Source organism: Puntigrus tetrazona, chromosome 1, assembly GCF_018831695.1.
Source record: "Puntigrus tetrazona isolate hp1 chromosome 1, ASM1883169v1, whole genome shotgun sequence".
NCBI classification, from domain to species: Eukaryota; Metazoa; Chordata; class Actinopteri; order Cypriniformes; family Cyprinidae; genus Puntigrus; species Puntigrus tetrazona.
In genome coordinates, this window is record NC_056699.1 from 13,398,794 (window position 1) to 13,423,031 (window position 24,238).

Below are 24,238 nucleotides of genomic sequence, written 5' to 3' on the forward strand. Positions count from 1 at the left end.
TGTAAAAAGATGTTAAAAACAAATAAAGAAAATGTGCAATCATGCAATTTAAAAAACAAAAATATGTAATTTATTGATATACATTAATTATATTGAGATAGTTACAGTTTTGGCATAGTATGACAAAACCAGCTGTTCTTGCATTCTCATTTGTTTATTAAGAAAAGTCTCAGCATTCCACACCACATTTCCAGCGATCCATACCTGGCAGTTCATTTTTTTTTAAAATATAAATTAATAGTTGTCCATGTTGGATTTGCTGTAGACCTGTTCATTTTTTGTTTGTTTGATCATCCTTGTGCTGGAGGCATAATGTGCAAGGATAGACCACAACATGGATGGAAGAAGCCTCAGCACAGGACCATTCTCTACTTTTTGCTCTTTGATACGACCACCCACTGTATGACCTTTAATGTCCTGTTGTCCTTTATCGTTCTGATGAGTTCTTCTTGGTTCAATGCATAATCTCTTCATCTTTGTAACGTTTTAAGACATTGGGCCTGTGTGCTGCTGTTCGGTCAACAGGATAAAAGTGAGATGCATCCTGTAGAAAAGCTTATTTGGTGTTAGCTTGCAGTTGAGTGTAATTATGCAGAAAAAGGAGACTTTGGTGAGCTTGTTCTCAAAATGTTGGGGCAGATAGGGACGAAGGTTTGTGGGACCTCAGAAAGAGAAGTATTTGGTGAACCACTCCTGTTTTTGAGGGTCTTGTCCATCAGGCCCTGTTTCAATAACCCTCTGCTCAGCTGGAGTCCTGCAACGTAAGTATAGATTAATAAATCTAAATAAGATAAATCAGTGGAGGCAATGTAAATATGTCAGCTTGAGAATTTTTAACACTAAATCACCTTTTTTTTATTGTGTTTTTAAATCAAATATGGATTTCTTTTTTAATACCAAGGCACCTTATTTAATGTAAATGTGGGCAGATTTTTCACTTCAGTATTCAAGGCTTGAAGGTGTCAGCTTCTAATTATAGTGTATGCTGTTGTATACTGTATATTTTTAGACTTTACCTTTGGGAACATGTTACTTTACTTTGTAAATGTCCAGCACTTATACTTTGATTGTACAAATAATCTATATATATATATATATGCATTTTGTTTCAATGTTAATATTAGTTTGATTTAAGTAGTGTTTGTAGGTGGTTAACAATTTGTTTTAAATAGTTATTAGGATGCTGATTGTCACACAGGCTTAAGAAACCTTAACTGCATTTAAAAATTTGTGAGCAATTCTGGAGCATGTTTTACAATATGAGATGATTTATCTCAAAACAAAAAAAAAGAATAGAACCTTTAAAAAACATAGAATCTTTAAAAAAAAAAAAAAAAAAAAAAAGGCTCTAGGAGAATTCAGGACTGGCTGCTATGTGTGTGATTACCTGATGTGCTGGTTGTAGTTGATTTTAAGCTGCGGCTGATGTCGCACTTCTTGTGAAGGTGGGCGGCTCTGTCTGATAGAGGCTCTGTGTTCAGAATGAGGGGAGGTGGGTGTGTGTGTCCTTGTTAGGGTGGTCCCTCGCCCGCACTGTTCCACACTGCTTCGCTCCATAACTGGTGAGCACTTGGGCTTAGGTGACCCCCCATCGTACGAGCAGAGGTTTGGGATGCTAGTTTCCTCAACCCCTTTTTTCTATAAGCAGAAGGCCAATTATAAGCTTCAATAAACACGTTCTTTCAGTTACTGTATAATACTAGATGAATGGAATGGGATTTGAAAAGTGTGTGAATGTGCGCTACCTTCATAGTAGGTGTGAGGGTCCCTGCTTGCGTCCTAGAGTCATAAGGCTTCAGTATTTCATCGCTGCACAGAGTTGGATGCTGGGATAGCTGGTGGAGGTCCTCCTGAAATAGAAAGACAAATGATGTGATGAGACAGAAGGGTACTAGCACCCCGCGTCTATTACTTGTCTGTGTATGTGCGTGTCTAACCACTAGACTTTTGATGAGTTGGTCTCTCTCACTGAGCTTGTCCTGCAGTTTAGCAATTGTGTGCAGGTCTTCTACTCTTCTCTTTCCCCTTTCTTCCCTTTCTCTCAACCTAAAAAACACATGGAGCAGACACACAAATATCAATACAACATTAGGTAGTTAAATATTTCACATGAACTGTTTTAGTAATAACTAAAAAAATAAAATAATTTACAAAAAAAATTAAGCCTTTATTTTCATGTTTTGATTTTATTCTTGAAATCTTTTTTTATTTTAATATGGCACAAAAAAACCCACTGTTGAACTTTCATTACTCATATAATCAGTCATTCTAATATAGATAATATTAATCATTTTAATTTTCAAACCTTGTATGTGTATTAGTCCTGTATTTTTCAAATGAGTAATTATGAGTTGGCCAATATATTTAATAAATTAGCATTGCGATGTGTGGAATTTTGTGGAAATCTGAAGGAAATCCTAGTCCGAAGCCATCACCATATATTGGTTGGGTTAATTCTGTATGTATGTGTGGTTTGCGTTTTGCATTATTGATGTGGGAGGAGTAGGTACTCTGTTTCCAAGGCAACTATGCGGGCCTGTAGTCGTGTTTGGGCGGTGCTGAAGTCTGATATTATGGTCTGGATCTCCATTCTGTGCTCTCTCTTCACGCTCTCCATGTTATTCCTGTGATCTGACCCAACCGCTTCACCCGCCTCATCACGTTCCTCAGAGAAACTGCACATCAGACACAATACATCAATATCACACATGTATTTTCTGCTTTGTTCTCAGGCCTATAGCAGATATCAGATTTACTCAGCCTTAAACGTCACATAAAAACACTGTGGTTGGTCCCTTTGTGCTAAGACATTCTGTTTAATACCACTTTTTCACCTAAATCGATTCTGGAGGAGAAAGATCTGAAAACTCTCATAATTGGCAAAGTGAACAATGTTATTATAGTATATTTTCTACCTACAACTTAAATTTACAATCCTACTAGTTGAAAACAGATTTAAAAGCTATTGTAATTTAATTTGTTCTTCATGTCATCACAAGACTAGTTATATAACATATTCGACCCTGGAGCACAAAACCAGTCGTAAGTAGGAGGGGTAGATTTATAGCAATAGCCCAAAAAACAAAAATGCTTTGTATTTGTCCAAATTTTCCTATTTTCTTTTATGCCAAAAATCATATTACGTAAAGATCATGTAAATTTTCTAACATAAATATATTACAAATTATTTTTGATTCGAAATATGCATTGCTAAGAATTTTATTTGGACGGCTTTAAAGGCAATTTTTTTTTTTTTTTTTGTACCCTTAGATTCCAGATTTTCAAATAGTTGTATATCAAACACTGTCCTATCCTAACAAAACATACATCAATGGAAAGCTTATTTATTCAGTTTTCATATGATGTATAAATCTTCATTTTGAAAAAATGTACCCTCATAATTGGTTTTGTGGTACAGGGTCACATATAAAAAATACAACTGTCTTCAGTCAATTCAATCTTGACCTTTAATTAAATAAACTTGAATAAATGAAAATGATTTTAGATACTAAAATAATAAACATATCGACAAGATCAATTAAACATGTATTTTCTGCATCCTGTAGCTATTAATGTTCAGAAACCTTTTCTTGATGGACAAGTTAGTGTTTCTGGTCTGACACCAGCAGGTTTAAAGAGTCAGCTCACTCATTAAAAAAATCTTTCATCAGTTAAAACCTGAATTTCCTATGAACTGAGTGATTTAGTGCAAGTGTTCTGAAGAAACCTTAGCTTTATATGATGATCCGATTCAATTAAGACTTTTATTGACATAAACGCTGATCAATGCATATACAAAGCTCAAACGGAAATAGAAAATTGCTAAGATTTAATTAAAATGTCCAGTTGTGTTTCTAAGATACACTTCTTATGGATTTGGCATGACATGAGGGTAAATAATTAGGTGAACTATCCCTTTAAGGAGCCAATGCAGAGAAGTGGAAACATGTAACAGTTTCAAATGGGCCTCTTGTCAGTAAATAATGGGCTTAAGTAAGCAGTTTTACCAGAATAAGCAGCAATGTGGACTTAGCAGTCAGTCTTGCCACTGGCGCCTCGGCGAGTGTGCTTGTGGTCATCTTGTTACTGACCTCCTGTCTCTGTGCGCGTTTGAGGTCATCTTGTTGCTGACCCTTCATGTGTGATTGTGCTTATTTTGGTACTGACCTCTTGTGTTTATGTTTATGGTCATCTTGTTCTTCTCTCTGTGCGATGACTGCACTCATGCGTTCTTTCAGGTCTTCGTTCTCTCTCTTTAGCTCCTGAACCTCGCTGCTCTTCTCATCCAGCTGTCTCTCTAGTGACTGTAAGCGGTTTTGCTGCTTCAGATCCTGAGGAAGAGACAAACAGAGAGAGAGAGACGCGGGGTGATGAGCCCCCTTGAGGCGGTGTAAGTATATGTGTGTGTGTCTGTGTGGTCTGTATGTGTACCTGCTGCAGGGCCATCATTTGTGTGTGTGTGTGTATTTCGTTCTGAAGGTCCTCGATCTGCTGCATGTGTCTCTGGGTGACCTGTCTCACCCATTCAGTGTGCTGCTGGGTCAGCTCTGCCTTCTGCTTGTCTACACACACACACACACACACACACACAGTTGGAAAACACATTAGATCAGACAAGCCGTATACGCCATCTTGCTGTACTTTAATCAGTGACAGTAGATGGCACTCTTGTGCAAATTGCAATGCGTAATCATCAACTCGTTTTTAGGAACAAGGGTTTTTTTGTATACCTTACTCATTATGACAGATAATGACAGTACTTACAATTAGCATCAATATTCTAATAAGCCGTATTTCTACATAACACACCAATCAGCATATTACGAATAAACCTATTAATAAACAAACCCTGCTATTCTCGACTGTCTGCCTTTTGAATATTGTTACGCTCCATTTTTGTCTTTTAATTAAAATTCATTCGTATTCATATCCCTAACTATAGAAGATGAGGCTGAAGGATAAATGGGAAAATGTAGGCCAGTAACCTTTTTAAAATAATGAGTTATATTGATTCATTTTAATGTCGGTATAAAAACTAAAAACAAAAAAAAAAACAATTGTAACTAATTTAAACTGAAATGCCATGCCAATTCTAATGGGTTGCTGATTAGCTTTATTTAGTTATAGTGCACAATATTGAGCAGTGTTATTTTGTTACATTTGCTAATGTGACTTGTGTTAGATAATATGCACTGCCATAGGTTTTAGTGATCCTCAACTTTCGGACCCCGTCACTTAAGGCCCCCCATCGTCCACAACAATATTTTAAGACCAACCAACATACTTCCGGTATTTCTAAACTGACAAATCAGCTTATTATATATTTCATGTAATATATATTTTTTAGAATTAAAATGATTAAAATAAATAAAGTCCAATAATTGTATGTTGTTCGTGGTTTACACTCATATCTAAATATCACACATTAAAATTCCTTCATATAGCTTACAGACACATACTTTAGCCAATTTTAAACCTTGTTTTGTCTTATTAGGCAGTAATGTTGTACAATTATTTAAAATAAGTAGTGTGACAAGGCCCCCAGCCTTATCTAGGGAAGATTGTTTGTGCCCTTTTTATAAGTTTTTATTACATTATCTTTAAGTAAGTGTTACATCAAGAACTATGGTGTGTGATGGTTACCGAGCTGTAGTTTGTGCTGCGTGAGCAAGCGTTGTCTTTCTGACTGAAGTTCTTCATTGGCTTGTGCTTCCAGGGCCTGAAGAGCGCGCTGGTGATTTAACCTTTCCACACGCAACAGCTCCTCCTCTCGCTCACGCCACCCCCGCTTTTCCCTCTCCCCTTCCCTCTCTCCCGTAGCCTTTCCATCCTCCTCGTCCTCGTCTTCCTCTTTTACCACCTACAGGACAACACAAAGTCGTTAAAATCAAGAGTTCTTTCCACAGTTTTGCCATCATCTCAATGGTTTCCGTCCACACAGTCAGTGGGATCCACAACAGCACTGGACCCCAATTTCTTTAATTATATGGATGAAGCATTTTTCAAAATATCTTCTTTTCTGTTCCAAATGAATGAAGAAATACTCAAAGGTTTGGAATAGCATGGTACATGATGACGAATGATCCCTTTAGCAGTTGTCTCAGTTTAATTGTTATTTATTATTAACGCTTATTCATTAGTTATGATAAATATATTCATCATGAGAAACGGTTTGATCTCCTGACAGCCCTAGTGTATACGCACTTGTAACTGCTGCCTCATCAGTCTTTCTTTCTCTTGAATGGTGGAGTGAAGCTGAGATCTGAGTGTGCTGTTCATATCTCTTGTCTTTTGGATCTCCTGCTTCATTCGGTCCATTTCTCCATTACCGTACCGTCTCTCTCTCTCTCCTTCCATCTTCTCAGAGAGCGCTCTCCTCTCCTCCAACTACACACAGAGACAGAAAAATAATGCTGATAGCCTGAACAGTGTGTATGATGGGTCTGAGGAAACTGCCTGAGTGTGTTACCTGTGTCTGCAGTTCTTCTACTCGGTGTTGCCACTGCTGGTTCATCTTTCTGATCTCTTCCTCTCTTTCTCTCTTCAGTTCCACGATCTGATCCGAGAACTGCTTCTCAAACTGTAGCCTACACACATATATTTGCATTTAAATTGATAAAATTGCACTCTATGTTCATTTCAAACGTTATTAGAAACTAGGTATGTCAAAGCTAACACATTATCACGACTGACAAATATACATACATACATACGTATATATATATATATACATACGTGTATATATATATATATATATATATATATATATATATATATATATATATATATATACAACGATTTAGTTGTGGTTCTCAATTTAACCGACTAATATGTGTTGTATCCCTTTGTTTGTATTGTCTTTAATTGCCACAGCTGCTGATTGCCGAGTATCAGCACGGCTCTGGTTCAGCATCTGGTTTGGCATTCTTTTTTTTTTTATTGTGCTAGGACGTCTATAAAGGGAGTGAAATTATTGAATACATTTTATTAAATTACTGCAGATTAGCCAGGTAAGTGCATTGTGTGCTGTTGCAGAAAAAAAATTAAAACTAAATGCATAAATTTTAGAAAAAAAAAATGGTTCAAACATTTGTGGTCAGTAAAATCTTTTTAAAAAACTTATAATTTTATTATTTTATTATTTTGGTAACACTTTACAATAAAGTGTCATTTTTTTAACATTAGTTAATGTGTTAACTAACATGAACAACACATTTATTACTGTAGTTATTCACCTTTTTAACATTAGTTCATAAAAATTCAACTAGTCATTGCTGTTTCATGTTAGATGACAGTGTATTAACTAATGTTAACAAACACAGCTTGTGATTTTATTGAAGCATTAATAAATGCTGAAAATGAAGTAAAATGAAGTTCATTATTTCATGTTAACTAATGAACCTTATTGTAAACTGTAAATACCCCGTTGTTTGATCTTCACGTTTAATGAATCCTGAAAAAAATGTTCCCTGAGCACAAACTATGTCAACATTTATAATAATAAAATGTTTTTCTTGAGAACAATCAAAATCTTAGAACGACTCCTAAGAGACCGTGTGACACTGAGCACTGAAGTAATGGCCACTACCAGCACAACAATACATTTCTTTGACAAATTAAAATATTGCGAAATATTGTTGCAAACTTTAAATGTCAGCCTTGGTGAGCATAAGAAACGCTGAAAAACATTTTTTATTTGAATCAACAGAGAGCCGTATTAGACACACGTAATGTGAGTGAATTTCTCTTTCTGTCTCTTCAAGTTTCGTTCTGACACACCTGATTCTTTCCTCTATGCCATGGTTGGACTGTTGTAGAATGTCCCTCTCTTGTTGTAGAGCAGAAATCTCTGCCTGTAACACTTCCTTCTGTGCATTAAACTCCTCCTGTGGGAGACATAAAAAGAAAGAAGGACAAGGATGGATAGATTCATGGAACCATGGATTAGGAAGAAAGAAAAAAAAAGTAGATGGGTTGCTAGGTGAATATTAACGTCTTTCTTTCCTCTGGGCGGCACAGATCTGCTGAGATCAGCAGAACCTAGTGCTGCCATAAGGGAATTGCAGATCTGCGTGTGCTTGTGAGTGTGTGTGATAGAGCTGCACAGTAATGGAAAGGGACATCACTGACACTTTGTCCACATGTCAAATGGAAGCGTGTGTTGAGCAAAAAGGAGCGAGAACCTGTATTTGCTGCATACTGCTGTGTGTGTTTTCCAGTTCTTCTCTCACTCGTACACACTCCGGGCCACATGCTGACTGCCTCTCCACCTTTGCGTACTCCTGCTCTCTCTCTTTTGCCCTTTCCTTCTCCTCTTCTCTTTCTCTCTCCAGGGTCTGAATCACCCCCTCCAATTTCGCCATCTGCAAGCCAATAAAACTTTGATCAGCATAGACCTTAAGAGCATGTGGAATCCACTCAAGTGTGATATAATTTATGTGGGCCATACAAAGAAAATTATATTCTGCTATAGTATAGAGTCTTTATAATAAAGCAACCCGAAGTTACGGTTCTTTCTCAAGGGGAAATAATACAGGGATTGATATAGTGTGTCTGAATCTATTCTCTAAATCGATCAGTATGAGCAATTTTTTTACTACTCTCAGTTACCAGTAAATGTTATTTATAACTGTAATGTTGTGACCCATTAATGAAGACATTTTTTTTTACTGTTTTCAAGTTCTAATTTGTTATCGTCTTTATTATCATTCAAATGTTTTTGGACTGAAACATTTTTGAATACATGTATTTCTTTAATCAATATTTACATTTCAAATAAAGGTTATATTCATCAAAGCTGTGAATAGATCAACAGTGAGAATAATAAGAAAGATATTAAAAAAGTTATTTTAAAATCTAATAATATTTCAGAATATTATTGTCTTTAATGTATTTATGATCATATCACAAAAAATGTTTGCATAATATGTGTGTGTATTGCATATATTTACTATGCATATATAAATACACACACACACACACACAGCTTATTTTGTGGAAAAATATTTAAATGCATATATTTCTATTTATATAATTTATATAATATATAAATATATTTAATATATAAAATTAAATTTTTCTTAAATATATTGGCCCTACATGCATGTGTGTATATTTGTATATATATATATATATATATATATATATATATATATATATATATATATATATATATATATATATACACAGTACACACACATATATTTTGGGTTTGATGATTTGGATGTGAAGTGTAATTCATAATTTCTATTCTAAATATAGTTTTAAACAAAACAATTGCTCATGAGGATATTTTATTATCACATTAATGTCAGCAATTCAGCAGTACTTTCACACTATGCGTTCTTCGTTCTCAAAGTTCTGCTACAGTGACACCATGGTGCACAGCAAGAATTAGATTACCTGCCTTTCAGTCCTGTTAATTTACTCACACGGTTACCGTTTCTGAAACGGCTTTCAGATTTCATAAATCATTCTCCAGGTGCTATTTAATCCATCTGCAGTTTTTTTGCAGTTGTTTGGAAGCACACATCAAATGGCGTATTTATTAAGCTAAATCTAAAAATGCATGACATCCTATAAACGCCTTAGCAGATGAGCTTTAATATATAATTTTAGTTCTTTTTGGGTGTAGCTGCATGCAAACCTGAGAGCCGTGTTTGAAACACTTGGAAACAAACGAGTCTGTCAACCCTAGAATTAGATTTTTCAAGAATTGCCCCTAGTGGGTTTTTAACCTACAACCTTTTGTGCACCAACCTAGATCATTAAACACTAGGATACGACCACAATCCATATATTTAACTTGACTTAGAACAAATAGTCTTCTGATAAAAGCAGAAACCGATGCTTGCTTCTTCACTGCAACAAAGCACTAAAACAACAATAGTCTTCCTAGCTATCACTTATTAAGCACTATTTCGTTATCATAACCCAGTTCCAAGCCTGCTGGCATATTAGATGAAGCATTAGATGAAGGCCTGTGCCTTGGGCGCTACAAATGTTCTTTTTGTTTTCTCATTTATCATGGTCATGTGGAGAGCTCTGGGCCTCTCAGTCTGTCTCTGTGTATTTAAGCAGAAGGACTGAGCATGTTTCCTTCGCCTGAGCTTCAAACCAATTTGAAAAAGCTTGATATGTATATAGTTCAAGTTATTTGTGGTGACCTGATTCATTAGTAGGTCAATAATGTTAAGCAAACATATGCACTTTTAAGAGGAAAGCCAAAGGACAAATGTTGGGGTATTCTTTGCAGTAATTTACCTCTCTGTTGGACAGCTGTAGTTGGTTGCGTAGCTCCTCCCTCTCTGTTTCTAAAGTCTTTCTCTCTTCTTCTCCGGTGTTCAGCTGCTCCTCAATCTGTATTCAAACCAATATCATAATACTAGCATCTCTTTATTTCAACAACAATATCAAATAATACATCGTATCTTTTTAATACTTTTTAGCTAGTTACTCTGTAAATTGTTCTAAAGAAGGCATATCTTTGCAGCTGTTTTTTCCCCCTTGCCTTATATTTATTTGTGTTTTTTCCTTTGTCTTTTATTGCATTTAAGGTATACACTGTTCTCAGTTCAAACATTCCATGGCAAATAAAATCAGTGTCACAGCATTCAGGCACTATTGTCTGAGCTACAGAAACACGTTCTAGTAGCAAAATATTAATTAAATATTAAATACTATCCTTTCAATTCTAACTTTTAAAAAAACTTTTAACATAAGTTGTATCGACTACTTTGATTTAGTGTTTTTTGGAGTTTGAAAGTCCTTGGCTTCTTACACGGCATAAATGATGCTTTATTTTTGGGTCAACTAAACATTTAAATAGTCCGTTTTTAGCTCCTGTACCTTTAAGACTTTTTATGCGACTGACTTGTTATGATATGATGGCTAATCTCCGCATGTTCGTAAGGGTGGGCCAAGTTTCTGAATGCCGAATATGCGTCATATGTTAATGTGATTCTGATTTCAGAATGACCCATTTTTGCAGCTTAGTTTCCATAATTGGTCTGAATGGACTTGCATACTAGATTTGCATTGTGAATAATAATGTGTGTATATATACACACAACACAAAGAAAATTATTTTTATTTTCCCCAGTAACAATAAAGCCACACTAATTTAAATGGTTAAACGTACAGATTATACTGACTATGTATTCTGACTATTATATTAACTTTTGACTTTTAAATACTCCCAAATGACATCCAATCAGAAAATCTGTCTCACTGGTACAGTAACAAGAGTAAATGAGAAGATACAAAGCGAGTGTTTCTGCAAGTTCGCGGTTGAAGTCTGTCGTACCTGCTGCGTCTTCTTCTTCTCTGTGTCCAGCATTGCGTGCGCTTGCCTCAGTTCGCTGGCATGTTTGCGTATCACTTCTTCTAGTGCTTTCCGTAGCTGCTCTTTCAGCCTTACTTTCTCTTCCTCCATCTTCTGCTGAACCTGTTTCTTCTCTTCTTCCAGCTCCTGTCTGTCATGTTTTCTCTCGCTATCCACCTCCTGCTGAAGGCGTCTGATCTCCTCAGTGTGAGCTCGCTGCAGCTCCAGACGCATAGAGGATAGAGTATCTGCATGCTAAAACACGCACACACACACACGACTCTTAATGATATAAAACTGTAATCCTGTAGTTTCAAAAGAATGACACTACGCTTTTTAAGCCTCTGGTGTGTCAGTTGTGATGTTTTATGTTCTGAGGGCTTTGTCCAGCTTTTCAAAGAACATTTCAAGATGTGTTTTACTCATCTGTATATGTGTGTGTCTAAGACGGCAGGCCTCATTTGGGACGTGATTTCAGCAACAGCATTTCACCATGCAGTTGATGCAGTGTTCTTGTGTGTTTAAAAAAAGTAGTGCGTTGTACAGTTCTTGCCACAATTCTCTGCGATTAATGTTAGGCACTGTAAAAGGTTTCTTTCATTGGGTTATCAGTACATATTTATCAGTATTATCAGGATTGGTTGATGTTGCACTGTATATGCTCATTTATCCTATTTTTACTTTTACGTTTTGCTGTCATCTAATGCTGCTTAATAAGCCACAGTCATTTTTATAATGTATTATTTTATTTGTGATACTTAAATTTACTTGTAGTATTTGAATAACAATTTTCTTTTCTTTTATTTAAACTAAAACTATTATGTTGTAAATATGTTAATTATTACAGTATGTATTAAATTATTACAGTATGTATTAATATTTTGAATGAGCTTTTATTGAAGCTTTTAGTTTTCATTTTAATTTTAGCTTAAAGGTCATTGCAATCTGAGTCTACAGATGCAAAAATGCAAAAATATTGAACCTGATCTGAATTTTTTTTTTTTAATCACAGACGAAAGTTGTGTCAACGTGATTGACACAACTTGAGGTCGTATTTATTTTTTAATGTGCAAAAGATTCAGACTCAGGTGTGCAATGACCTTAACATTTATTAATTAAATGTGATGTGCCTTTGTCATATTATTTGTTTTTTAACTATTTTTGGTTTCTGTTTTGTCATCTTTTTGCAGCTAGTTGACAAGGTTTTTTCATTTTTGTTTCAGTTCATGTTTTTCGTATAATATTTATATTTCAAATATTTCGGCTTTTCAACTACCTACGATTATTTTCCACTTTTTGCCACTTCTTATACGACCCTAACTAAGGGCTAAAATAAAATCATGAGTTTCCCATTGCAATTACAACATTGTGATGCTGTTCATGTGCATTCAACTTATAAACACAATCCTTCATACGTGACTTGAATGGCTTGCCTGTTTAAGCATGCGAGCGTGGTCATTGGATCGGCCACTGTTCTGAAGCTCCAGCTCTTTGTTTCTAATGTTGAGACGACTGAGTTGAGACCTTAGCTCTTCCACTTCAGCAGAGACCCTCACCTGAGATGAACTCTGGCTCATTAACTCTTCTGCAGAAATGAGAATAATGATAATTAGATCAAAGGAAGCAGAACAATCAGTGAACAAGCTGGCGATCTCAAGCGTCATATGACAAAAGCAATAACTTTAATCAACAGTAAACGACAATTGCCGACAGTGAACTGTCAACTTACTGCTAAATGGCAGCATTAGTAGTATATGTAATTAAATATTTGTATTTAATGTTAAATTACTATCTAAAAAAGTAATCATGTCACGTAATGCTATGTTTAAATTCTGTAAAAAGTCATTTTCCTACCCTCGGAGCAATTTAAGCTCAAAGTACCACAATTATGTTTTAGCTTTGTTTCCTGAGAAACAAGACAAATGTAGCGCAATGGAACGGAACAAAATGCTCACATCTCCAGACACATTTTTCAAATTTGAACTGTTTTGAACTTGACAGTGAAAGCAGGGCACTTATGCTGGGAGACTGAAAAAAGAGATGTGACGCAAAAGGCAAAGATTTCCATCTGACACATGTCTGCATGGACCAACAATTATAGAAATAGTACTGACAAAACACTGAAAATACGTCTTTTGTGAATGGCCCCTGAATCTACATTGGACAGATGACCGTGTGTGGACTGTAGGTTTCTGTTCAGCGATATGTAACGTACGGATATATTTATTTTTAAAGCAACTTTTTATTTTGTCCATTTAATTATTTACTAGACTCTCTTAGATTTTTTTCCTGAAATACTGACGCAATTAGTTTGATTAATTATTTAGCATGCGTGATTAATTTGATTGACAAACATAACTACACAACAAAGCCTTCACTGATATACGCACCTGACTTGCTCTGTAGCTCATTCTCTTGCAGTAATAATCGTTCTTTGGCTACAGCTAACTCCTCCTCTGCCTTCTTTGCCACAGCTTCAGCCTCGGCCACCCGGTGACGTCCATCCTCCAGCTGCTCCTCCAGGTCCTGTAAAAGAAATACATGAATAAGCATAAGTATTACAATTGATTATACTTATGCAGGGTATACGCTACACAATTTTCAATGCCGTCAGATAGGCTCCTTTCAGCGGTTTGCACATTACATGGCGGATCAGTCACTGAGGGTCACATTTGACACGATATTTTGCCTTGTGTAAAAAATGCATGCACAAGAAGTGATACAGGGATGTAAGACTATGACTCCTCCCCCTGAAATTTCCCTCTGCCCTTTATCTTGCTCGCTCATCGGCTGTAGGTTGTCGGGGACGATATTTCCGGTCAAAAAACATTGTAAGTCACAGACAGGTCAAGATATTCAGCCTGCTTCGTATCAGCACTTCTCTCAGATCATGTCTTTAATTCACATTATCACTCACGTTATATTGTGGGCTTTTGTCCATGATCAACGGCCTAAAATTGAGGATTACTGAAAACACAGTATTTTACACCTGCAATGAAAGAAGCACTAAATCCTTTTTTTAATCTTCTTAACTGCTAGTTTCTTATTTTTTTCTACCATAAGAATAAAATTAAGAATATTTTTTTCCTATTTTGTATTTCTTAAGGATGTTTTTGGAATTTTTTCTTTGCAATTTCTTTAGATTGCCAATGCCATGCAATCAAAAAACACCAAAGCCTGTTTCCTAAGAAAAAATTGCTCTTAAGACATTCTCAAGAGTTTTTAAATAATTGCACTATTGCAATATTATGAACCTAAAATGTCTTTACGTTTTGCTTATGAGGTTTTTCGTGAGACTACCATAGGAGCAGTAAACAACTACCCTGGATACTCTAAAAACCACCATTGTTTGTTTAATGCCATTCTAGCTTCTATTGCTATTTTAATGGCGCAACCTATTATACATACATGTTTTAATGATTTTTTTTGTGCTAACGAATCCAGAAATGTATTTTAGCACCACGCTATAAACTCTTAGATACCCCACAGAAACTGCTGAAACAACCTGACAACCACCTCACATATTCTTAAGAAAGCAAAAAACCTAGTTGTCCGTTATTCTGCTGGATTATTCAGCAATGAACAACCAAAACGACAATCTGTCAGGCCTATAAAGCCCAAGATGACTTTAATCAGTCAATTCTGGCCGCCCCATAAGCACTTTGAGCCCACAAACCTTTGATTACATCACAACAGCTGCTCTGAGTTTGCAGATCTGAGGTGCCTCTGATTAATTTTCTGTGAAGGATGTCGTGCCAAAGCAGAGAGGGTGTTACTCATCTCACTCTGTGCCTGGCATTTTTAGGCACATCTAATGCGCATTAGCCGCGGTGTATGTAAAAAGCTGCATCAGAGACAGCGGAGTCAATGTTGCATGCCTAGCAACTCATACCGATTTAATCACTTGGCTTCATCCTGTTCTAAATACTAAGTGTAACGACTTACTTTTGTGTCCCACTTATCTTTAGAAGCCTATGTTATTTTTATTTTCTGCAGGTTCTGTGCAGACTTTGCTGTAGAAAAACTGATTACAGATCTGTGGGGTATTGTCACAGATTGTTTAAGTTGGGTATGCCATCTGTTTCTGCAGAGCCGTGTGTGTCTGAGTGATGGTAATTGTGGGTGTTTGTCTGATCCCTCTAATCTCTGTCTCAATTAGATTCGGAAGTGTCAGTCACAGCAGTAATTACTGCCCCCTTCCACTGAGACGAACACCCCGCTGAAAGGTCAGTTACACATGGTCAGTCATGTGAATTTATGTGAACTGTCTTGTAAAGCGATACTGTTTTGTGTGTACACAATGAATGTTTTGTTTTTGATATTCGCCACATCTTCATGAATTAGGTCTGGGAATCACAATTGTCAGTTTTTCCATTTTCCATGATATAAATGTAAGACGAGCTTGTGTTTGAAAATTTTACAATATACATTATATAACTTTTATGAAAAAATAAGAAACACTTTGTTCGATTTTGGACCCTGTTAGACGCTCGTGTGTACCTCTACTCTCTCCTGAAGTTTGCTGCAGTGTCTGTTGCTCTCATTCAACCTCTGTTCTTGAACGTCCAAGTCCGTCTCTGCTTTTCTCAGCCTCTGCTGAAGCGTTGCATTCTGGGACTTGCGGTTTTCTTGCTCTCTCTGGTGCCACTGATGGATGTGTTCGTTGAGACTCTTTTGTAGTGTCTTCTCAGCTGCCTTTTGCTCCTCCCTCCTCTCTTCTTCCATCTCCTTCATTTTCTTCTTCCACTCCTCCTCATCTCTCTTCCATTCCTTCTCTCCTCTCTCTTTCTCCTCCCTCAGAGCCTGTAGCTCCTTTCTTACCGTTTTCAACCTCTCTTCACACTCCTCCTCTACTCTTTGTCTTTCCTGTGACTCTCGATTCTTCTCGTCCATCTCTCTCTTCCTCTCCTCCTCCACTCTATGCATCTTCTCCTCCTCCTCTCGCTTCCTCTCTTCATCTCTGGTTCTACGTAGCTCTTGGCACTCGTTCTCCAAGCGCTTGTTTTCTTCCTGTGTTTGTTGCAGTAATTTGTATTGGTTGTCTCTATCTGTCTGCAGGTTGTGGAAGTCTCTGCGCAGATCTGATGTCTCTTGGGTTAACATGGCTATGCGCTCCGCATACTCTATTTCAGCCCTCTGTCCCCGCTCCTCCACCTGAAACAGATACACATCCACACAGCCTAAGATAATGAAGTGATTCTCTCTGTGTTGCGTTAAATATGCTTATAATGAGTCCATTTACAGAATACGTGTGTATGTGTGACCGTTTTTGTTTTTACTTCCTCTACGGTGGCCTGCAGCTCTAGAAGGCGTGTCCTCAGAATTGATGCCGACTCCTCCTCTTCTTCATCTTGACCTGTGGTTGGCTGGAGGCTGCCCTGCGTCTCCGTAGCAACACGGCGTAGCGACTGCAGAGTTGCCTCTTGCTCCTCATTCTTAGTGTTTAAAGAATAGATCACCTATACATAAAACATACACATAGATAAATAAAACACTGTTATAATGGCAAGACAAGTATTACAATCCACGTGTATATGTTCATTTCATGCCCTTAAAATATGCTCCAAATAATGCACAAAATGTTCTTTATAGTGAAAAAGGTTTCTTCGGATTATGAAATGTTCTTCTGAACTAGAAAAAATGGTTCACTGAAAGATTCTTTGGGGAAACAAAAAATGGTTCTTTTGTTGCTGTGAAAACAGCCTCTTGGAACCTTTATTCGTAAGAGTGCAGTTCCAGGCCTACAGCGCTAAACAGTCTTGTTTTCGCTGATGAAATCTTTCACCTCTCTGATTGAATCAGTCATACACCCACAGTCTGCAGTCATTGAGCTGCAGTTTATCTAGTACATGTGTGTCTGTTTACGCTCTGCAGATGTCTGTGTTAACCTTCTATGAGTGCTTGCACTTGGTTGTGCACAGCTGTTCGACTCTGTTTGGCATTTTCACATTGGTGTCCCCTGGCATTTTTCAAGCATTAGAGGCACTAATCCCAAGTTGTTGTTGTTAGAATGGTTATATGATTTACTTCGGTATATACTGTATATACACATTCTATATATACTTCATAATACATGCATATATACAGGTGCATCTAAAAAACTTATATTGTTAAGAAGTTCTTCTTTTGTAACATTTCAAAAAGTTAAATTTCATATATTCTAAATTCATTACATGTAAAGTAAAACATTTCTAACATTTTTTTGTTGTTGTTGTTGTTTTGTTTTAATTTTGATGATTAGAGCTTACGGCTCATGAAAGTTAAAAATCCAATATATCAAAATATTACAATATTTACATTTGATTTTTACTAAATGACCATCCCTAACTTATAAATTAAAACCACTATAATGTGGAAAACTGCTGACTTGGCAGTGGTAGAAAAGACAATTACTGACACCCTCCATAGTCACATAAGGTCATCACTGAAAGAGGTGGGTGTTCACAGAGTGATTTTGGCACCTGTCCAAACTGCCCAAAACACTTCCAAGTGAATGCTAACCATGATATCACCGTGCTTGATTGGCCAGCCAACATGCCTGGCCTGAACCCCATGTAGAATCTACGGGATATTTTCAAGAGAAAGATGAGAAACAGTCGATCGAATGACAGAGACGAGCTGAAGGCTCAATAGTGCCTCAGCCGAGCCGCAGACCGATCATTTCTATGACTCACTGATGCTGGAGTTTGGGCTAAAGGAGTCCCGACCAAGCATTGAGGGCAGAAATTAACATGCTTTGAAAAACCTTTCTGTCGTACCATTTTTTTATTGATTGATCATAGGAAATATTCTAACATTTTGAGATACTGGAATTTTGTACATTTATAAGCTGTAACCTCTAATCAGCAAAATCAAAACAAAAAACTTGAAATGTTTTACTTTACATGTAATGAACGTAAACTATATGAAAGTTTCACTTTACACAAAATAAGTTTCTTAACAATGAATGATTGTCTGTGTAACAGTAAAAACCAACATTTGTTCCAAAATCAGTTACCCAGTGGTAGTTTAATTTAGACTAAATTTCAACATTGTTACCCATAGTTTTTCAATTTAACTAAATTTTTTTTTGCCGCAGGTCTGCAATTTTAATTAGTTAATAAGCAGAACTGCATATGTCTTGTGGAAGAACATTGTAGCTGGAGCTACTTCTCTCTGTTTTTGTCTAAGCCGAGTCAGGCAGGTACTCCGCGGCTTTATATGCTGTTTATTTAACAGTTCTTATTAAATGAACAGAAAATAAAATAGCTACTCCTTTCACTAGCCATTTGTCAAAAGCAAAATAAACTATTTAGTACCTCGTTTGTCGTTTCATCATAACACAGTGTAGTCTGTAAATAGCGTTTGTGTATTTGAGTCTGAATGTGTAGGCATATGAGAGAGTCCTAATATTATGTGTCACTTTGGCTATCCATCAGTGTGTCCTACCCACAAGTCCCCATGCCTGGGGTGTCATCAGATTCCCAACGTCTCACTCATCCCTCCAGCGGGTCGTGTGTTACCATGACGCCTGACTGTCTGTCGTTAATCGCCACCGCAGCAGAGCTGGACATTCCGTATGATGAACTGCCAGGAAGTCACTGTCTCCTTCTCTTCACTCACCCGTCTCTCTCTCTCCACCTCTTTTCTGGTCCCCCACAGTGTTTCTGTAAGTTGACCACCTTTTCTCTTTCTCTCTCTCTGTCTGTCCCCTGACGCCCCTTTATAACTTTCACCTTCGGTCTATTTCCTGCCCCTCTCCCTTCAGTCCTTGAACACGAACGCTCATGTTTTACGGTGCACAGAATAAAAGGGAAAGTAATGTCATATATCCGTATGACTGAAATGTCTGCTAGCTTTATATAGAGCGGCCGCACTCATAACTTAACCAGCAGACCGGAATGGACTAGGACAGGGAGAAAATCAGTATAAATGGCCGATTATAGTAATTGATTTTTTGTTTACATAAATTACTCTTTTAAATAGAAAGCGCTGAAATACCTGTCTCTGTCTATCTGTTTGTCCTTGTTTTCATTCTCGGCGAATATGGCACACTGCCTGACTAAGATCCATACTAATGAAATCTGATACATGCTGTCTTGCTTTCCTTCTCCCTCCTTGACAAACACAAATGATAGAAGCATCTGTGTCTGTTTCTCTATCCATTTGTCCGCATTTCAAAAACTGCTTATGACAGCCATTTCTGAGACGGCCAGTGAATTTATGTCTGTGCACTTGCTTGTGTGAAGGCCTGTTTACACCAATAACTCTAGCTCTAAAGATAACTAAAACGATATCTATGTTAGCATCCACTCCAACACATAACCTTCAGTTTTTTCTAAGCATGTGCCAGTTTAAAAGCTGTTTAAAGTTAAATAGATTTGGTTTTTACGTTTATCAGCTGGAAAAATTCCTGAAAGCAGTTCAAAAAATTTCAATCGTTTCATATATTTAAAATGATTATTGAAAGCTTAAAGCTTACAGTTAGTCATCGTTATTATCATTACCTTACCTTACCATTATGCCTGCCTAATGTTTGCAGCCTAGCCAGGCTTTTCACATTTTCTGGCCAAGAACTCCCCAAGTGGCCATCTGATACGTAAAATGACCAACCACTGTTTGTTTTGTTTTATCTGATGTAGATGAACGGTTGCACAGGAAACGACTGTTAATTAATGGAAACGTGTGCAGACTTTGAGATAACAGTTTCTGTTCACCTAAAAGGAAGAAACACGTTTTATTACTTCTACTGTAATGTGCATCCAGCAAAACAGCTAAAAACTGCTTTCAAAGATTCTAAGCAACAAACATCACACATCCAGTGATTAGTTATTCCTCACAAGTGTTCATAATTTCAACCTGGTACCTTTTAAATATCTGCCGGTTTTATAAAGAGATGGAGAGTTAGGTTGCGGTCACTCGAAGCAAACAATTCTTTCTCGAAAGCATTGATAGCCAGCTCAGATACAGTCGCAAACTCAGATTCTTCCCTTACAAACGTATAGTTCAGCAAGTCACTATTTTCCAAAATCAGTTCTTTGGTTGGAATGTTTTTCATGATGGTTGCGACCATGATACTAAAGTTTAAACAGCTGTGACTGATAATTTCTCAAATGATGTAACAGTAAACAGCCTAACAGTAACAGTGCCGTAAAACACACCACCGATTGGACCTTCAAGTTTTTTTAGTGCATTTTAGTGTCATGCCACCCATGGCATTCCCATCATGCTCTTATATAAATAGTAGACTGAAGTAGATCAAATCTCCTATGCTCCTGATTGGTAAAAATAGCGTGGCTTGGTGTTTAGCATTACTAAGCGTCACAAAGCTGAGCCGAATGTAGAAAGGGTATGACTCACACATCTGTTCTAATAGACACCCACAAACACACAGCTAAAGATAACTATTAGGAGTATGTTTACATGATGATAGAGAGAGGGATTCCACGCAGCTGTGACATTCAAGCTCACAGGCATACTCTAACATACACACTCCTGCATCCATATGCATACACACGCACAGCATGGCAGGTTTGAATTTCGAGCCCTGACCTATTTTGTTTAGTAACAGTGCTGCCATTTCGATGTTCCTAACCCCAGTGGACCTTAGTCAGGGCAGACGCCATATTTTGAAATTTTACAAAAATATAAATTAGGCTTTTGAGGGGCGTACAAAAAAGGCCGTGCGTTAGCTTGCATTGTTGCATACCTCTGCGTCAAAAAGAAATAAATAAACGCTTTGCAAAAATCAATTCCACGTGAAAAAAAAAAAGTCCACAAAAAAGGCTTACAGGCCACAGCCTTGTTTTCACTCTCAGTAAATATGGCATCTTCTCTAAGGTCCATGCTAATAAAACCTGATACACACTCTCTCACTTCCCTTCTCCCACCTTAACAGATCCAAACGACTGTGTGTGCATTAGCCATTAATAGTGTACATTAAAGCGTTTAACCCCTGTTTTCACACTTCAAAACTGGCCAAGAGCAAGAGGGTCATCATTCATTTTTCACACAGCGACAGATAAAGTTATCGCTATTGATTTTATCATACATCATCAAAGTGCAGATTAACACAAAAACACATAATTCAAACTAAAACTCCAGACGCTGACAGTAAAGGTAAGTTTGTGTAAATGTGTCCTGTCTAGTGTGTGGGCCATAAGTTGTTTGGTCTTTTGGTATTTTAATGTTTTTTGAAGCATTGTAAATTTTGTATATTTAGGTGCTCTATTCCGGGGCCATATAGAGAATACACGATTTTAAGCCTTACTTTAACCGATATCCTTCTTTTATAGTCCTAATAAAGATGACCAACAATTATAAGGGTTTAAAAACCGGCCCATGTATGGATTAGCCATTAATAGTGAGTAAATAATACAGCCCTTAACCCTAACGTTTTTATAGCCGTTCTTTGTTGCTGGCAAAAAAAAGGACAATCATTTTTCAGGCAGTGTGAGATAGAATAATTGCTATCGATTTTATCATACATCATCAAGCTGCAGTTTAACAAAACTGCGTCATTCAAACTGAAACTCTAAAGTCCAGAGGTTGACAATACAAAGGGAGGTTTCTGTAAACATGCTTGCATCTAGGACGTTATGATTCATCAATAAACTGTTTAATTTTGTTCACATACATTCAACTGAATGTGCTGTCAAACGCATTGTTTGGTCACTTGGTACTTTAGCATGTGCTTTGCATGCAAAGTGACTCAGTATTAATTGCCTAAATTTATAGTCCTAAATATAAATAAATATTAAATTATAAAAATACAAAATCTTACTAAAGATGTCAGATACCTAGAAATAGCACTATAACACCCATCTATATAAATATTGCCTGGATGACGGTAGCTTTTAACGCTTAACACTATTGCACTAATACAGTATGGTCTAACAAACATAATTCCAGTGAGCAATTTTTTTTTGGAACCAACACAAAACTGAAACAAACGTGGCTCAATTGAACTACAACGTAGAAGAGAACTGTCTTTTGCCAAACTGAACCAGTCGGTGGGGTTTACCTCATCCATGCTACGAGCTTCTAGGGGTCATAACAACCGCATGCTGCTTGTCTGTGAAGGGGTGGTTCTCACACGCATATCTACACCTGATAATAGATAACCGCACTTTTCCGTTTGCCAGCGATCAGAGTAAGATCGTTTAAGATGAGCCATTTGCAGCGTGAACTTCAGTAGCTCGTCCCCAACTACATAAACTCCACGAAAACGCATCTGCAACCAAACAACATCTATTGAAATCGTGACCGGTCTTGGATTACCCTCTGCCTGTTCTGCATCACCTGTAATGATGGAAAGACAGTGAAGCGTCGCCAAGTGCAATAAAACCCTGTTGCACTCCATGAAAAAACGTCAGGCAGCATTAAATACTGATCATTTATATGTATAATTTTTACTGACAAAATATATATATATATATATATATATATATATATATATATATATATATATATATATATATATATATATATATACATATATACATTTATTATTTGCTGTCTTAAACTGTACCTTTAAGTTCATCTAAATGATTTATCGTAAAATATGCGCAGTAGGTAGCAAAATTGTTTGCATATATATATATACGCGGTTGTGTGAACGGTTATCTAGGAAAAAGATGATTCAGATAAAGAGTATTAAATTACGCTCTTACCTTTGTCAGCTGCGCTATTTTCTTGCACATTTTCGTGTGCATTTGATAATCGTACAGTTCCTGCTCTACGTTCACACCGCTGGGGATATCCGCAATAGCGGTCCCGTTACATGCACCGCTGCCGCCGGGGGGTTGGTTCATCTTTCCGGAGCTGGAAGCCATAATAACCCGCTACAGCACGCTGATCAATCACAAACTGGGCTGCGCAACACCCTGGTTGCCTCTACGTGATCCTGAAGGTAGAGTCCTTACGACAGCCGAGAGCATTGTGCATGCTGCAGCGACCGGCGAACACTCTCCCGCTCCGCCGTGAAGCTGCCTCCGGTGAGCGCGCGGCGCACGAGATAATGCCATCGGCGCTCCGCCGCCCCGCGGGACACGACTCACTGACGGCATGTGCCCCCAGCCCGGACACCTGTCTCTCACCCGGGGCGTGACTACGGTCTTACATTACGAGTCACGGGTCACACTGCGGTGTAATCGTGGCCCCTCCCACGAACGCCAACACGCCCAAGAGCATAACAAACATAAGCTCGCGCAATTTACACAGCCGCGGTTTCCTGCTGAAACGCGGACGTTATAACTTTGTGTTTAAAAATGTACATCGTGTGTTTGTCATGAACACAACCACAAAGAACGTAAAATTTAAAGGTAGAAAACGGTACGCTGTCTCAAATAAACGTGACGGGTGAAAGGGTGGTTTCGTTATAACCAAGTTATATGCATAGTAACATACATAATGGTAATCGGAAAATGCATATGGGCGTTGATATAGTGTCAATATTCATACTTATTCGCGCCATTCTACCGGATTTGAAATACCTAGAATCTGTCTACCTTCTCAGGATTCCATGTCAGTAAAATAATAATAATAATAAAAAAATTCTATCTATCTATTCATTTATTTATTAATTCTTTCTCATGTGTTTGTAATTACAGGATAAGATTTGATTTGATTTGTATATTTTAAACTCATTAATACAATTTAACACACACACACACATACATATATATTATATGCATATATATATACTATATACTGAGATATACACAAAACCACGTCGTGAGATTTGAAATATATATATATATATATATATATACTATATATATATATATAACGCTGATTTTATATTAAGCCTCTGAGACGACACAAAACCACATCGGAGGATGAAGCTTCACGTAGATTTGAACGCAATTTTATTCTGAACGCCCCCTGGAGGATAACCCACGTATTTGACAAATTCAAGAGGCAACCTCGCATTGG

At 37.2% G+C, this 24,238-nt stretch overlaps 1 protein-coding gene across 2 annotated transcripts; it reads right to left on the reverse strand.

Moving 5' to 3' along the window:
- Nucleotides 1-47: 47 nt before the first annotated feature.
- Nucleotides 48-23,447, reverse strand: fam184b (family with sequence similarity 184 member B). 2 transcript variants are annotated; one of them, XM_043238277.1, is made up of 19 exons: nucleotides 22,975-23,445; nucleotides 16,603-16,782; nucleotides 15,824-16,477; nucleotides 13,714-13,849; nucleotides 12,757-12,908; nucleotides 11,306-11,578; nucleotides 10,264-10,359; nucleotides 8,184-8,363; nucleotides 7,780-7,886; nucleotides 6,470-6,587; nucleotides 6,205-6,387; nucleotides 5,644-5,860; nucleotides 4,432-4,562; nucleotides 4,168-4,331; nucleotides 2,511-2,675; nucleotides 1,938-2,046; nucleotides 1,746-1,850; nucleotides 1,388-1,638; nucleotides 48-754 (listed from the first exon to the last, which is right to left on the reverse strand). In XM_043238277.1, exons 1-19 carry the CDS (start codon nucleotides 23,134-23,136, stop codon nucleotides 664-666), a joined length of 3,474 nt encoding a protein of 1,157 aa, XP_043094212.1. In that variant the 5' UTR covers nucleotides 23,137-23,445; the 3' UTR covers nucleotides 48-663. The 2 variants fall into 2 exon arrangements, with proteins under 2 accessions (XP_043094212.1, XP_043094218.1); XM_043238283.1 differs by lacking the exon at nucleotides 8,184-8,363 and having other exon boundaries at nucleotides 22,975-23,447.
- Between the last annotated feature and the right edge of the window lie 791 nt (nucleotides 23,448-24,238).

What these genes read in the sequence shown, in the direction of transcription:
- fam184b (XM_043238277.1), bottom strand. Translation starts at nt 23,136, where the DNA reads ATGGCTTCCAGCTCCGGAAAGATGAACCAACCCCCCGGCGGCAGCGGT. An exon ending in AACTTCAGGAGAGAGTAGAG is followed by an intron (nt 13,850 to 15,823) that starts GTACACACGAGC and finishes TTTCTTTTACAG; the next exon opens with GACCTGGAGGAGCAGCTGGA. An exon ending in AACTACAACCAGCACATCAG is followed by an intron (nt 755 to 1,387) that starts GTAATCACACAC and finishes CTTACGTTGCAG; the next exon opens with GACTCCAGCTGAGCAGAGGG.